The sequence below is a fragment of the Gopherus evgoodei genome, chromosome 2 (assembly GCF_007399415.2).
Source record: "Gopherus evgoodei ecotype Sinaloan lineage chromosome 2, rGopEvg1_v1.p, whole genome shotgun sequence".
Taxonomy (NCBI): domain Eukaryota; kingdom Metazoa; phylum Chordata; order Testudines; family Testudinidae; genus Gopherus; species Gopherus evgoodei.
The window spans coordinates 45,548,988-45,566,267 of NC_044323.1; the positions used below are offsets into that span (position 1 = coordinate 45,548,988).

The following is a 17,280-nucleotide window of genomic DNA, read 5'->3' on the forward strand; positions in this document are numbered from 1 at the left end:
GTGATTGTGAGGGATCATGGGCCTCAAATCCGTGCTGAGGGTCCCCAAGGAATTCTCAGACCCTGGCTGCCCCCCAACAGCTCCCCTGAACAAGTGGAGTAGGGGGTTAGTGAAGGTCTAACTCATAAAGTGTTCCCACCCATGAAGCTCCTGACTGGGGGAGACATCCAGCCCCACCAGTCGGCTGGGATGCACTGCTTAAACCAGTAGAAGGCACAGCAAGTTGTCTGAGCAACTAAGTGAATCCCTGGCTTGCTGCTGATCTGGACTATTTGTACTTGCCCGACTCCTGAGACTTGCCTCCCAGCCTGTTCCTGCTTTCCTTATCTCAGATTCCTGTCTGTTCTCAGTTCCTGTTTCACTCCAGGTTCCTGCTCCTACGCTCTGCACCTGATGCTGACTCTGGCTTCAACCCGTGACTTGGCACCTGACTCTTTCTCCCACTCTGATATTTAGCTTGATACCTGGCTATAGCTCTGACCTTGGCTTGGACCTGTCTCTGACCCTCACTCTACTTCCAGGCTCCAGACTCTGACCATTAGGCCTGACCAACCATGCCCTGATCCTTCTAGTGATTTCATACCAATCCACTCTCAGAATGTTTACATCAGCTGTGACATCCACCATCGCTCAGACAGACGTAGTGCTTTTAAGAGCCATAGAGGAGTGCAACCATTGTGCTACCCTTGACAAGGATGCAGTGTAGACCTACCGCAGTGGTGGCTGATGTTTCTGGTCAACACTGGGGTGTGGAACCATGTTCCTTTGGAGAGGCTATTGCCCCTGAGGATGCTAGCCTCATACTGTCCTTGTGCACTCTCTGAGCATAAGGACCAGAATTTTGTCTGACTCTCATTCAGGGGTACAAGATAGATGTAGGGACACAATCTGTCTTGCAATATGTATGTATTATTGACTAATCAAAGCAGAATTTTTTTCAGAAAAAAGCTTTTTAAAAAACTGCATGCTCTATTAGAATATATGGTGTCATTGATCTTGAACTGATGATGGAAAGCGGTGAAACTGATCATCCAGTTGTGAATTTTTCTAAATAATCAGGAGTCTTCTTTCAGTAAAGAACACTGCTCTACATCCAAAATGCTTCTGAATTAAATGTAGTACAACTTTTCTAATTCTGGGTCACTGAGAACGAAAATGATGCTTAAAATTGTTGATTGGCTCTAGTTTTCAAGATATGCTATTGGGTCAGTATATACGACCCTTGACTTGGGAATGGCGGAGGATAAGTGAGTTATAAAGGGAAGGGATCTCAGTTTAAACCAGAAATGACTAAAATACATCTTTGACTGGATCTGTGAATAAATCTATGACTGGGTTTGGGCAGTACTTGCTTTTTAGGCAAAACAATGAATGGTGCAATCTGAAGCTGGTATTGCGTCACACATGATATGAATTGCATCATGTTATTCCTAGAAGTCATGGATGATGCAATCATAACGAAGCTTACATCACTCTGCTGAGCAAATTGCCCTATATCAGCTCTAGAAATCATACATGTCAGTGCTCTCTTATTTGTCAGTGTTTGATTTTGCAAAGGGACACATTTCTGATTAGCCAAAGTGAGCAGAGATGCTTCGTACTTGTGTGAACAGTGCAGATAACTTCTGCTATGTTTGTGGTGAAGTGACTTTTGCATCACAAAAGCGCAGTATAACCGCTATGGTTAAGAAAGCCTATCACCTTTATTTTGGCTGCAAAATTGGCGATCAGGACAAGAGGTGGGCCCCACACATATGTTGCAACACTTGTGCAACAAATCTTCGCCAGTGGTTGAACAGGAAAAGGAAATCTATGCCTTCTGCAGTGCCAATGATTTGGAGAGAGCCAACAGATCATCCCAGTAATTGTTACTTCTGCATGGTGCCTCCAGTTGGGAAAGGTGTGTCAAAGAAGAACAAGTGGACTGTGCATTATCCAAACATTCCATCAGCTATACGCCCAGTACCCCACGGAGAAGGACTGCCGGTTCCTGATGCACCAGAATCATTCTCACTTGAGTCAGACGAGGAAGAGGATGAAACTTCTGGTCCTGAACCATCAGTGTCCCAGGACTCACATTTTCTCCCATCCTCCTCCTCTGAACCACACCTCCTAACACAAGGTGAACTGAATGACCTTGTCAGGGATTTGGAACTACCCAAGAGTAAGGCAGAGCTGCTGGGCTCCAGACTACAGCAGTGGAATCTCCTGGCAGGCTATCAGGGCAAATGGAGCCCATCAATGCTTGCAGACTATTGCTGGACAGTGACAAGAGATGCTCCATTTAATGAATACAAGAGACAAGCGCCGAGTAGATACTGAATAGGACTAAACTATGTACATAAGTTTTTTGCCTTTTGTTCTATAATAAATTTTATTTATATAACCCTTTTGCTGATTTTTAAAGTGTTACATAAACAGGACAGGTGAAATATCATCATGTAAAGCAACCATAAACACATGAAAAGACCTAGGTTTACAATTTATGATTAAAACTCTATCATCTACACAATATACATAGACATAAAATGTAAAAACTTAAATATCTTAGAAACAGTAGCCAATCAGTTGTTTTAATTGTCATATTTGAATTCAGCACATCAAAATACATAATAAATATCACATTTTATCTCTGAAGCAGATGACTTCTCAAAAATTTTGTAGACCAGTGGAATTAAACAGAGCAGAACTTTTCAGCTGCTCACCTTAAATAACTCCTATTTTAGAATTTGACCACTAAAATAAGATTTTACTAGAAACATTCTTGGTATAAAAATTTCATTTTACCAATGCAAATAGTGCATTTAGGGAGGAAAATTATTCTTTTTGTATACAGTATTCTATAGTCTACTGTCTTCATCAGTTATAAAAAGGCTTAAACTGTTTCCACATGTGGAACTTTTATAGAGTAGCACATATTTTCTGACTTGAATTGTGCTATTTACATAGTAGTTTGCTGTTGAGATTACTTTTATAATAGTTTCTTGCCACAAAATGCAATGGCTGTTGTTGAATAGATGATGGCTAGGATGCAATAGTCATTCTTCATACTTTTGGTTGTAGGTCAAGTGAGGCTCTGAGACAAGGTGGATGAGGTAATATCTCATTGGACCAACTTCTGTTAGTGAAAGAGACAGGGTTCTGAGCTACACAGAGCTCTTCTTCTGGCTATTATTTTAGAAAGCTACAGATAAAAATTGCATAATGTTTTTGACCTTGGATATTTTGTCTCAAACTAAACAAAATTCCATTTGAATTACAAATATGAAATACTAAGACAGGTTCAGCTTAGTCACTGTTGAGTGACTGAATTCTGTTGACTAACCCTCTTAGGTACTGGAACCTTGTAGGAAGGTGCTGATTGATAATGGTTAACAAGCCATTTGCCATAATGAATTACCTCCCCTCTGGAAATGAAGCCATGACTTTTTTAACAGAAGGAGTTAGTCTGAAACAGAAATGTCTTTGCATCAAAACTCTAGGAACAGCCACGATTAGCGAGAAAGTACAGACTGAATATTGTATTTTTGTTATGAGTTAAAGCCATAAAGCCAAACTGCAGAAATGGGGTAAATTTGGATTAAACACAGAAGGTCTAATATTTCACTGACAGAAGCATAAATCAGAAGTAATTCTACTGAAGTTAGTGGAATTACAAGACATAAAAGTGGAAAAATTGAGTAGAATCCAGCTCAGTAACAGCAGATTTTCCTCAGAGCAGAGTGGAAAGTCCACTTATGTCAGGGAAGTTTGGGCCAGCGTTCAGATATGTGTATAGTAACTTGATAAGCGATTCATTTCAGGTGACATCAGATCTCAACATGTTAAGAATAAGTTTCTGATAAACAGAAGTTTATTTAACATCTAGCCAACATTTTCAGGAGAAAACTGCCATCCTGCATACAGATTCAGTTTTACTTGTGACTGACATTTACAAACTGTGAGTACATTTATTTTTAAATGGGTGAAGAATGCAGTAATGAAAGGGAATCAAAATAGCTATGCTAAAGTTGCAACAAGTTCTAGATATAGTAAAACATAAACAATTTTCTTTTAAAACCAAAACTCAGACCAACTTGAATTTATATTGTACTATCTAAACAGTGTTCTTTTACCAATTATTTCTCATCTGAAGATCTATCTACTGTATGTAAAATGAAATTTTAAAAAATGGTGACTCATGAAATATTCGAGAAACCTGAGGTTTATGAGCAATCAAAACTCTCTCATACAAAAGTAATTGAGACCAGCAAAGCCACAGAGATGAGGATTCAGTCTCCCCCTCTTTTCAACAGTTTGCATCAGCACACCCCAAGCCCTGTGTCAGAAGGGTCTGTGACCACCATAAAAGGCTTGTCAAAGTCTGAGCTTACCAGAACTGAGTCTGTACTTATGGCTTTGTTCTGTTCTCAGAAGGCCCACTGACACTGTTTAGACCAGGCAGTCTTGTCTGGTTTACTCTTTTTACATAAATCGGTGGTGGGAGCAGTCAAGGGACTAAAGTACAGGACGGATCTCCAGTAATATCTTGCCATCCCAGTAAAGATTTGTACTTTTTACTTGTCTGAGGAGTGGGCCAATTTTTAGTAACCTCAATTTTTTTTGCAGGTTCTGGTTTTATACAGCCACTCCCCACTCTGTGGTTGAGATAGACTTCATCTGCAATCCCTGTCTTGCATTTCTCCACCTTTACAGTCAGGCCTGCTGTCTGACTGCTGCGAAGTACCCTCCTTATGTGTGTCATATGCTCTCCCCAAATGTGACAGAAAATACAAATATCTGTATATGGCAAATTCCCTTGTTCCATATAGTAATCGATCTTCCAGCTGCTGGAGGGAAGTTGGGGCCCCGTTGGGGCCAAAAGGAAGGACAAGTAATTCAGAGAGTCCTATTAAGGTAAATGCGGATTTGAGCTGGGAATCTGAGTCCAAAAGCACCTGCCAATATAACTTTTGGTGAGGTCTCCAGGCTCTGGGCTGTTTTCCCAGTAACCCTGAAGGGTGAACTTTTAGTTCGAGCCTTGGTTCCGTTCCCATCTCCATCCAGGGGACAGCAAGTGAGATACACCTCTACCCCGATATAACACTGTCCTTGGGATCCAAAAAAACTTACTGTGTTATATCGAACTTGCTTTTATCTGCTGGAGTGCGCAGCCCCGCCCCCTCAAAGCGCTGCTTTATCACATTATATCCGAATTTGTGTTATATCGGGGTTGAGGTGTATATCCAAGCTTACTGGAAAATACCTAGTGATAAGCCTGCAGCACACCCCTGTTCTCTGCTTGCTGGGTGGAGATTTAAGTGATATGATATGGTTATGGAGTCCAGGGACGGGATGGCCCCAGATTTAGAAGGGATCCTCTCCCTCCCAGTCCTTGCCCACAGCCAGGGCAAGATTTTTTTTTTTGGTCATCATATGCTTTCATCACGTTCACATGATACACTTGGTGCCAGTGTGAGCAAGTAGACAGTACCACCACATAGTTTAACTCACTGAATGTGATTATTTTAAAGGGCCCTTCCTCGAGTTTTTTTGTCTGCACTGGAATGAGCACTATAACTTGGTCTCCTGTACCATATGTCTGACAACATGCAGTGCCTACATACTAGATTTTCTGTTTCTCCTGAGCTCTAGTTAGATTTTCCCAGGCAGAACCCATGAGTTCTGTGAGCTTTTTCCAGAAGGCCAACATGTACTACTTAGACTCACTTGTGAGAGAGAGTCCACTGTATGTTTCCACTCTGCCTTCATTAGATCCAGAGGGCCTTGTACCCTCCTTCCATAGTGTAGTTCAAAAGGGGAAAATCCTGTGGTTTCTTGGGGAACCTCGCAATAGGCAAACATCAAGTAAGGTAAACATTTACCCCAGTCACTGGGGTGTTGGTCCATAAACATTTTTCAACATAATTTTAAGGATTCAATTAATTTCTTAATTAGCCTGTTAGGCTGAAGGTGGCAGCATAGCTGCTGACTCCATGGGTGCTCTGTGACTGGAGCACCCACGGGGAAAAAAATGGTGGCTGCTGAGCACCCACTGGCTGCCCCCTACCAGAACCTCTCTTCCCCTCAGTGCCTCCTGGCCACTGACAGGCCCTACTGATCAGTGCTTCCCCCCCGCCCCCGCAGCTCCTGCCAGCTGCAGATCAGCTGTTTTGTGGTGTCAGGAGGCACTGGTGGGGGGGAAATGTGCTCGGGAAGGGGGTGGAATGGGATGGGGACTTGGGGAAGGAGTGAAGTGAGGTCAGGGCCTGGGAAGAGCAGGGGGGAGTACCCCTGACCGATTAGAAACTCGGTGCCTATGGGTGGCAGGGAAATAACCGTAAGTGTTGAAACTCCATCTCTTCTCCTCCCCCATCCCACACCCGGTTCTCCCATAGTTCTTCATGCAGGGCAGACACAAAGTGTGCCCCTTGATTAGTTTAGTCAAAGCCTCATGGGGAAACCTCACACAGCTGAACATTGCTAGCAAGGTGTGGGCCACCTTGTCTTCCTCTATAGAGGACAGAGCTACTGCTTCTGGGTATTGGGTGGTGGAGTCTATTACCAGAATATATTCTCACCCACCCCCAATCTGGATAGCTTTGGTAGGAAGCTCCATAATGCCTGTAGTGACCCTCAAGGGAATCAAGGCAGCCTAGCCCTTATCCTAGCCTTTTCCCAACCTCTGGAATGAGTCACAGGGCTTACAATATTGTTGCACTGCCTCAAGAACTCCTGTCCAGAGGAAATGCTGTAGTGAGTGCTGTTTGGTGCATTATATTGCTGTGTGCCTTGTGTAGGGTATACATTGGCCAAGCTGAGCAGCTTAACATGGTATTTTTGGCATACCACTGATTGTCTCTGTATTCTCCATTGCTCAACATTTCCAGGGGGCATTTACTCTATAGAGCAGCCCCTGATCCCAGAGAAACCATTCTACGTGCCCTCCTGTCATGAGAGTTGGCTGCATACCTAGATTTTCCCAGAAGGGCATCAGTTAATTGCTCCTACTCGGATTCCATAACAGAGGCTGAGAGGTTTGGCTCAGTCTGATCAGTGGGGCTCACATCCCTCCCCTCTGAGGTCAGTTTATCAGCAGGACTCTGCATCGTCTGGCTGCTGCTCAGAGATGCCTGTCAGCTTTAATCTCAGGGTTAGAACCAACATCTGGGGCTTTCTGCTGTTGGCTCCAAGTAGCCACAGAAGTGGCTGGGCCTAGGACTCTAGGTCAGTTCCCAACAACACCTCCATTGACATTTGGGTGTGTACCCCAACAACCTTAGGCCCCTGATTGTTACCCCGTTTCAGGTGCATCTGAGTCACTGGGAATTGGAAAGGAGGTCCCATTATTCGCAATGGGGAAAATCCTTGAGGGGTCCATTTACCCCGAGCGTTCCAGAGTTATTTGTGCCCCAGTGTCCCTCCATCCCTTGGCCTTTTTCCCACCTCACCCCCACTGGGAAACAGCATTTATTCGATTCTTCTTTGGGGTCTGACAACATCAGGTTTACTCATTGGACCATCAGGGTTGGGACTTAAGTTCCCTCTAGGCCATGTGGCTGGACAGCAGGCTATAAAGGGCCACAAAGCAGGGGCCTGGAGAGGAGAGAGGTGGATGGGCGGAGACTGAGGAGGGGAGCAAGTTGGGACGTGCAGGGCTGCCGTGGGCCTCTCTTTCATCTCTGGGAGCTCACTCACTGCTGCCAGTGGGGGGAGAGGGGCCCCTCCCCAAGAACTCAGTGCTGCAGGTGGGGAGAGGGCTGGGGGGAGTCCTCTGGCCCCAGCCCCATGGCAGCCTGCCTGCACCCAAAACTCCCCAGCCCTGCTCTGGAGCCCACACTGCCAGCTAGAACCCTCACCCACCCCAAAGCTCTTGGGTCCCTCCCACACTCTCTGAAACCCTCATCCCTGGCCCCGCCCCGGAGCCCTCACCCCCACACCACACCCCTCTGCCCCAGACCTGAGCCCCCTGCCGCACCCTGAACCCCTCATCCCTGGCCCCACTCCAGAGCCTGCACCTCAGCTCTCTGCCCTGGCCCTGAGCCCCCTCCTGCACCCCTCACCCCCAGCTAGAACCCTCACCTCCCTACACCCTAACCGTCTGCCCTAGAGCGATGAGCCCCCTCCCGCACTCTAAACCCTCAGCCCCCAACCCCATTAATTTTGTTATGTGCACCAATATGGAGGTGATTTGTCTAACAGTACCTCCATATTGATGCACATAACAAAATTCATTCCACAAATGAGTGGGAAAAATTAGAGGGAACACTGGCTGGGACTGGTTCCACCGATGGTGCGGTCATTGCCATCTGGACCTGCAGCAAATCTGTCCCTGATCTGCCTACCACTAGGGAATGTATTGATTTATGGCCAGTTTTGTGACAATAAAAATATATCAGTTCCCTGGATTCTTTTTTTGGGCCCCTGCTAGGGTTTACCTCCCACGCGGGTCTGGGTTTAGTTCATTGTCCCTTCTGAGGAAGTTCCCCTTCTCTCTTCTGGAGGGGGTCCTGATTGGGTGTTAGCATTGTGCCAGTATATCTTGATTTTTCTCTCAAATCCAGGCTGAATAGCTTGATATTTGTTACCCCATTTCCCAGCTATGGTCACATCTATGGGATCTTTGTCTGTTAACCATGATTTCAGGTTGAGGTGGCAGAGTTTATAGAACTATTCTAAACCCATTAAGTTATAGGCCTGCTAACCCTCCAACCAGTTCCCCAGTTTATTATGTTGAAACCTCGCATAAGTCATATCCCCTTTTTCCGAACGCCATGAAACCTTGTCCTATACATTTCAAGGTTCAGTTTAAACTTTGCAACAAAGCTTGTTTACATAGCCCATAAAGTTTATAGTTCTCTGACCATAAAGTTGAAAATGTCCAAGGCCTTTGTCCATGGCAGTAGTGGAGCCACACACAGGACCACGTATTCCTGTCCCACTGTGATAGTTTATACCCCGTTTCAAAAGCGTGTAGACACACATTCATGTCATCCCCCTCTCCAAAGTGAGGAAATAATTTGGAATATATGCTCACTGGGACAGGTACAGGGAATCCAGCTTTACCTACTGGATTAAGTTTTTCCTGGTGCAGTTTCTCCATTTTGGGTTGGTATAGACATTCCCTTTCCTCCTCTCTTCTTATGCTGGTGCTGGTTCTACATGTCTTTTCTCTTGTATTGACACTGCCTCCCCTAGTTTGCAAGCAATTGCATTTCCAGATACACACTGTCTCTCTCCAGCTGTAGCTTCTCCTGCTTTGTCGATCCGTCCACAATGCCTGTTGCAATCGTGTCTTCAAGTCCAGTGAAATATGGATTCTACCTCTGTCAGCTTCTTTCCAGCTTCCCTCCCTGGCAGTCAGCTCCCAAGATTTGTCCTGCCTCCTGGACGCTTTACCCAGTGGGCTAGCTGTTCTTTTGCAAACCTGGACCATCATTCCTCTTCTGGACATGACTGTACAGCAAGTCTACTAGCTGTGTCTTTGTCTGCTTATCAGTGTTGAGCTGCCTCTCTCCACTTAGCTCAAGTAATTGACCTTTCTTCAGCTGTTCATAAATCATTTTCCCAGTTTTTTGCTTTTCCTTTCCCCAAAAGACTGATATTTTTCACTGTGCTTTTCCCTTCTACAGTCCTTGCTTCACTGCGGTTGGCACACGTGGCAATTCACACTGTCATAGAACCCATGTTCACTCACTGCCACCATATGTATATTATTACCACTATAGCAGGGGTTCTGAAACGGTGGGGTGGGGGGGTCGGGACTCCGCAGGGGGTCCTGACCCCATTACATGGGGGGCTGCAAGCTGTCTGCCTCCACCCCAAACCCTGCTTTGTATCCAGCATTTATAATGGTGTTATAAATTAAAAACAATTTTTTATATATTTAAGTGGGGGTCGGACTCGGAGGCTTGCTATTTGGAAGGGTCACCAGTACGGAAGTTTGAGAATCACTGCACTATAGTAATGAGCATTTGTTTGAAAAAGACATCTGTTTGCAAACATGAAATCAGCACTTGGTTAAAAGAAGTAGTTATTCATTAGTGCTGAACTAATCTGACTAAAGATATGATTCAAAATATCTCATCGTTTTACTGCTTATCAATTTAAAAATTGCTGAAGGAGAAAATATGTAAAAGCCATTCTGTTAATTCATATATATCAATGAGGTCCCCCTTGTAATCCTCAACAAAGCAATTAGTACTAAGTATGTTACCTGAAAACTAAACATTTAGAAATCAATCACTGGAGGGTCTTTTCTAAATATTTGGTCTCTGTCTCTCATAACTACCTTGATGGCTTCCATCCAAAGCACTTATTATTTAAACTGTTTTGATTTGCTCTCCATAATAAATTGGGTCCCTGCTGCCTCTTGAGTTCCTTCTTACCACCAGTGATGATCATTGGAGCTGTGTGTCTCGCTTGCCTTGGCAAGTGCTTCCCCTAGTGATTGAACTTGGAGCTTTCTGTAAATATTTATTAAGTTAGTGTAAGTTAGTTAGCTAGAATTGGGCCTCTCCCCCCCCCCCCCCCGTTTGTCTCACCTCTTTCAGTTCAATGCATGCCTCAATCCCAAGGGTTTAAACCATGTGGGACCTACCACAAGTTCATGCCAATGGGCGAACCCCATGACTCCTGCCTCCAGTGTCTGGGGGAGGCGCATCAAACAAATCGTTGCAAGATCTGCAGAGGGTTCCTCCCAAGGACGAAAAAGGAAAGGGACTTGAGGCTGAAGCAACTCCTGATGGAGGCAGCCCTCTGCACAATTTTTTTTAAGGTTGATAGAATTACTAAACTTTCATCCTAAATTTGCTAGAAGAATGTAAAGTCTATCTCCCTTGAAAACATTGAATGCACATGTCACGCTGTCTGGAGTGACTCACAACTGTGAGTGCCTACTTCAGGGCAGACTGTCAGGAACAGGGCAGATACCCCAAACTGGTGGAGTCTTCTGTAATTAGATTTCATCAGGCCTTTAACAAATGTGAACTCCTGGATCACCATACCAGTCATACCATGGAGTTGCAGACAGTCCCCTTATATTCTGCAGCCTATCTCGCCACACAGACAAACTGAACTTTGTGATAATGGTCACTTTAACCAAAAATCACAGCACATCAGATTTCTCCCAGTCCCAAGAAACCAGTCACTTACCCCAGATCAATTGGTACTCCAGATCTTACACCAAAGGCAATGCTGACAGCCAATTCTATAGTAAACTAACTAAAGATTTATTAGCTAAGAAAAAAGAATGAGAGTTATTGAGAGGTTGAAGCAAATAAAATATATATACAGGTGAATCACAGTTCGTAACTCCAATTGGTGGCAGTGATGTAATGAGCTGCAGTTTCCCAAACGTCTTTCAGGGTACCGAGATTGTCTCTGGGGATCTCTGCTTTGCATACGGTACATTCCCTGTAAGAGTCCAAACAGGCCGGAGATGAATGATCTTTCTTTTAATCCATTTTTATATCTTCTTCTGACAAAAGACAAGCTGACAGTGTCTCTGCTCACGTGGACTTTTCCTTTTGACCCTGGTCGTGATCACGATGCCTTTTGCTTTGGAATTAGCGTCTTCTCTGATAAAGTCCTTCATTAGCATTTCACAAAGTTTCTTTGGTGGGTTATTTAGTTACATGGGTATACACGATGCAAGTGTTTGCTATTACGTTATAACAAGAACAGATAAGTGAAAACAGTACAAATAATATTTCACTAGTTTTCGTGAAGTTTAAACATCTGAATACATACTTATACATTACTCACTTAGGTCTATATTAATACAACCAAATTGGCCTGTGACCTTGATCTGACCTGGTCTGCCAGCGTCACAACAGATGCTCTTTGGAAAGAAAGACTGAAGTAAATCTGAGTAAAATGAAAAAGCAGATAGTATAAAATGTCACCTTTTTCAAATATGGCAGACTAAGAGCACTTTTTAAAAAAAATTCAGTCTCTCCATTTTTCTTATAAGGCTGGTGGCCAAAAGGAACTGGGAACTACTTTTTAATTGGCTTTCGGGTTATTTTTTCATGCCCTTACATGTCTTTCAGTGAAATTCCAAAATACAGTTATAAATTAAGTATTACTATATTTTGGGTTCTTTTGGTTCTCACAGGCTGTGAGATGAGTGAGGAGGGAGTCCGAAGGACTTCACATTAAAGCAAGGAGCAACTGGAATGTGGGTGGACAGAGAGTTTGGCTGATTTTTGCATGTGGCTGAGGTTGGAGCAGTTGTATCTCTGCAAATGACCTTTTCAAATGCATGCAAAATTCCTGGTCCATCTCCTAGCTCCTCCCAGCTGATCCATCTTGCTTATTGTCATGCAAAGTCCTTGATTCTGCTTCACACTCCATTCCCTGCTATTATCTTTCTTTTCCCTTGAATTCACTACCCTGCTGCAGATTCCTACCAGCCACTTACAAAGACCCCATTTTCTCCCTCCCACAAATTGCCGATTGCTTATCCTCCCTTACGGATAATTGTTTTTCTAGTAGAGCCCAAGGGCCCAATCAAGTTGGGACCTCATTGTACTGGTGTAACGTGCCCTAATTCTTTTCTCTCAAAACTGGATTGTAATTTTATAATCCTGCCTGTGTAAAGGGCAATGTAAAGCTGGGCAGGAACCAGATTGTGACTCCAGGAATCACAATCGGTTGCTTTCCCATAGCCTCAGAAGAGAAGAAAGCTGGTACAGATTACTTTCCCATCTGGACTGGCTCTGGGGCATGAGATTTTTGCATTGGGGGCAGGACAGAAACCAGGCTCTGCCCACTCCTGACTCTATTCCCTTCCCACTCATTTCCTTGGGAGAGGGAGTACCAGACTGGCAGCTCCTACTTAAGCCACTCATTCCTTGGAGCAGGGAGGGGCTCGTTACTGAGACCTCTGAGTGTAAAACTTTACATATTGTGGAAGAAACTTTTCTCCATTCTTGCACTGCTAGTAGAAATTAAAGCAACCCATGAGCACCACACAAATGAGCAATTAATAATATTTTTAGTTTTACTTCCACATTTTAGCAGCACAGCTCAAGAGACTAAGATCATAACCAGTGGTTCACACCTGTGAAATATTTTTAATTTGTCACTGAATTAGATAAATCAAAGTCTTGGCTAGAAGAGAGTAGCAGCCATAATGGAACTTCTCTGCTTTAACTTACTGTATCAAAATAATAAATTACATTATATACTGATTTTTTTTTCATTTTTCCATGTAGGACTTTTCTTTTTGTTAGAGATGGAAACCCAAATAAACGAAATGTGCACAATGAGACATCTATGCACTTGCTGTGTATGGGACCGCAAATTATGATAGCTGAGGGAGCTCTTCATCCTCGCTTGGCACGACCCTCTGAAGATGACATCAGAAGAGCAGATTGTCTGCAAATGATCCTAAAATGGAAAGGAGCAAAGCTTGACCAAGGAGAATATGAAAGAGCAGCTATTGATGCGGTTGATAACAAAAAAAATACACCTTTGCATTATGCTGCTGCCTCAGGGATGAAAACCTGTGTAGAGGTAAAAAACCAGATATAAATATACAGATTTGTGGTTATATTGTGGTATTTATATATGTATTCAGCAAGGCTATTACACAAAGAAAACATTTTTAATACAAACTTAAGAATTACAAAGATTGGGAAAAGTCCATTTAGAATGCTACATTTGTAAATCTGAAAGAACAGAACAGTAAACTATCAGGTAACCACACAAACTGAGAAGAGATCAAAGGAAAATCAAACTACATATACTTATTAAGTTAACTTTATAAGATAAACCATATAGTATGAGGAGGAACCATACTAGTTATTAATAATAATAATTAATGAAAGGAATTTAATGTTAGAGAAATATGTAAGAGAAAAATGGAATAAATAGCTACCTGAGCCAAATTTTAGAAGCTTGTTTACCCTGCTCAATATAGGAAAACAGCTGTGACTGGAAGAGTTTTAACTACTCGCTCCCTACCTCAAGAATACCTTATACATGTGTAGCCCATAGTGTCCACCTGCTGATTGAAGAATGAACTTTACTCTCTGTGTTAGCATAACTACACTTTACCAATGAGAACAAATTCTAATGTATGTGAGAATTCTGTACAGTATTTGCCACTTATTCTGGGCACTTTTAAGACAGATCTACACTACAGCTGTAGCACATCTGGTTAAGATGCTCTAAGCCAACAGGAGAGAGCTCTCCCATTGGCTTAATAACTCCACCTCCACGAGACGCGGTAGCTATGTTACATAAGAACGGCAATACTGGGTCAGACCAAAGGTCCATCAAGCGCAGTATCCTGTCCTCTGACAGTGGCCAATGACAGGTGCCTCAAAGGGAATGAACAGACAGGTTATCATCAAGTGACCCATGCCCTGTCACCCAATCCCAGCTTCTGGCAAACAGAGGTTAGGGACACCATTCCTGCCCATCCTGGCTAATAGCCATTGATGGACCTATCTTCCATGAATCTATCTAGCTCCCTTTTAAATCCTGTTTATAATAATGGCCTTCACAGCACCCTCTGGCAAGGAGTTCCAGAGGCTGACAATGTGTTGAATGAAAAAATACTTCCTTGTGTCATAGCACTGTCTATCCAGGGTTAAGGTCAATATAACCATTGCTCAGAGATGTGGATTTTTCACACCTCTGAATGACATAGTTATACCAAAGTAAGTATGTAGTGTAGACCAAGCCTTTACTGGCAATTCTGCTTAAGTGGGAGGTCTGCAAAGGAATCAATTTAAACCTGATTCTAAATGGCAATGGCTGCTGTGTAATTGGACTAGTACTTCCACTTAATTGAGTGCCTTCAGGTGATTTAATAGTGCTTAGGTCTCTGATTGTATTCCAGTTTCATGCTGATACTGCCTGTTAGCCCTGTTTCAGCTTTGTCTTTTCTTAGTTTCGTACAAGCAGTAAAATCTTTGATATCATGGAAAGAAAGAGATTGTGAGCTCTTCAGTTATTCTCTCCTTTCAACTCCCTTGATCTGTCAGCCTGATGGGCTCTGACCACAGTGGATTTTAGTCACTCACAATTCTACCAGCCTGCCTTCCCCAGCATGGCTCTCGTTTTCACAACCATCTGATTTTTGAGCATTATTGTACAGTACAACAAAATGTACGTGTAATATATAGGAGGAGGAGGTAACTGTACCTAGCCCTCTACAGGTCTTTGATCTTTCCCTGTGCCCACACTGACTAATGCCAAGTTCCTTGTTTCTTTCCTTTGGGTATGGGGCCCACATTCCTCTCACATTTGACCAAGTGTCTAGGTTGGTTTCTCAATCCTGTTCTGTTTCCTTTCCTTGAGAGCATCTAACAATATACAGAAAAGTTGGTCTATACCACCAGTTCTTTGAGTGCTGGTACCTATGTGTACTCTATATGTGGGAGTGCATGCACACCATGCACCCGAGTCCCAGAGATTCTTAACAAGCTGTGTCCATTGGCCAGCATAGATGCAGTCAGTATCCTCATACTCCAGACCAAAGGTATAAGAGACTTCTTCTTCGAGTGATTGCTCACATCCATTCCAGTTAGGTGTGCGAGCTGCGCGTGCACGTTCGTCGGAAACTTTTTACCCTAGCAACTCCAGTGGGCTGGCAGGTCGCCCCCTAGAGTGGCGCCGCCATGGCACCCGATATATACCCCTGCCGGCCCACCCGCTCCTCAGTTCCTTCTTACCGCCGTGTCGGTCGTTGGAACTGTGGAGCGCGGCATAGCTGTCCTCCACGTCCCTAGCTCTCCTTGTTCTACGGTTGTTAGTTAGTGGTTAAGTATAGTTAGTTATATAGTTAATAGTGTAAATAATATTGTAGATAGTTGTTAGCCGGTTTGGGCCGTAGCCCTTCCCGGCACCGGGCTCATGCCTGGTTCGCCGGGCTTTAAGCAATGTGCGGCCTGTAAGAAGCCTATGCCGACCAGCGACCCTCACGACGCGTGTCTAAAGTGCCTGGGGGAATCGCACAGGTCGGATAAGTGCCGCATTTGCAAGGCTTTTAAGCCCAGAGCAAAGAAGGAGAGAGACCAGAGACTTAGGACTCTCCTAATGGAAGCGGCACTTGACCCAGCAGCTTCGCAGACCGTCATCTCTACACCGGCACCGGATCGCACCGGCACCGACCTTCCCCGGTACCGGGTGCAGAAACAAGACCCTCGAACTCTGCAACTCCATCCAGGCAGACTCAAGTGGAGCGCCCGGCATCGACATCTGCCGTGGTGCTACCGGCACCGTCGACTCCGGGCCCGGTGGGTCCGTCGAGTCCGGTCCCGCCGAGCTCCCCCATAAGATCTGGGGTTGAGCTATTGGTCCCATCGACTCCAGAGACCTTCGCCTCGGCACAGGACCTCATTGCCCTGACTGAGTTAACTCAGCCGCCACCCCCAGTACCTCCGGTGCGGGTAGCGTCCAGGGGCAAACCCATGATGACGGCGCTGTCTCGGGACTCACGCTCGTGATGGAGGTCCTGACGCCACGGTCGCTCGAGATCCCGCCGCCGCTCGCAGTCCCGGCACCGCTCCCCTCGGCGGTACCGGTCGTATTCGCGGCACCGATCGGCCTCCAGACGGTCACGGTCTGGTTCCAGCCACCGATACCGGCACCGGGACTCTAGGAGCCAGTCTCGCCGTCGATCAGCGCACCGGTCGACCTCCCAGCACCGAGCTGGTGGCAGGTCCCGGTCCCAGTCGACCTCCCGACACCGCGTCGGTGGCAGGTCCCGGTCCCGATCCCGGCACCGAAGCAGCGGCCGGTACCGGTCCAGGTCCCGGCACCGAGACAGAACCCGGTCCCGATCCCGGCACCGGTATGGCTCCCGGTACCGGTCCCCGGCACCGAGAACATCTTCGGTGCCGGACTGCGGAGACTCTTACCAGCCGCGGTCGGCCCCTCCATGGCCTTCCAGACAGCCGTCGGTGTCATCACAAGCGGACAGCGTATACGCGCTGGGCACCGACAGACAAGCGGCTCTCTTCCAAGACCCTCCGCAACAGGACCAGGGTCCGCAGCAGTTGGGGTTCTGGACACCCTGGGCGTACCATCAAGCCCAGGGCCCCCAACAGCTTCCTCCTAGGCCTGCAACGGCAGAGCACAGGGTGCCGGAGACATCGTTGTCCCGCCCCCCTCCGTCCCCGGACGGGGAGGAAGGATCGAAGCAACAAGACCCTGGTCTCCCTCCTGAGCCAGAGGCGAGGGCTGAGGCGGACCCCCCGCTGGACACTTTCTTGCCAGGGGTCTCCTCATCCTCTTCTTCTGACGAAGCGGTGGCTGGCACTTCCTCCAATAGCCCTCCTCCGC

General features: G+C 45.4%; 1 protein-coding gene across 9 annotated transcripts in view; it reads left to right on the forward strand.

Annotated features, from left to right (window-relative positions):
- ANKIB1 (ankyrin repeat and IBR domain containing 1) overlaps window positions 1-17,280 on the forward strand; it is a 199,056-nt gene that overhangs the window by 77,467 nt on the left and 104,309 nt on the right. For 7 of the 9 annotated variants that reach the window (XM_030550545.1, XM_030550547.1, XM_030550544.1 and 4 more), the window contains one exon: window positions 13,200-13,500. The exons of 1 other annotated variant lie outside the window; for it this stretch is intronic. In XM_030550545.1, the coding sequence (XP_030406405.1) occupies window positions 13,200-13,500 (301 nt within the window). Of the gene's footprint in view, window positions 1-3,902; window positions 3,941-4,608; window positions 4,897-13,199; window positions 13,501-17,280 lie in introns of those variants that run through there. One more of the 9 variants, XM_030550551.1, reaches the window with a different exon arrangement.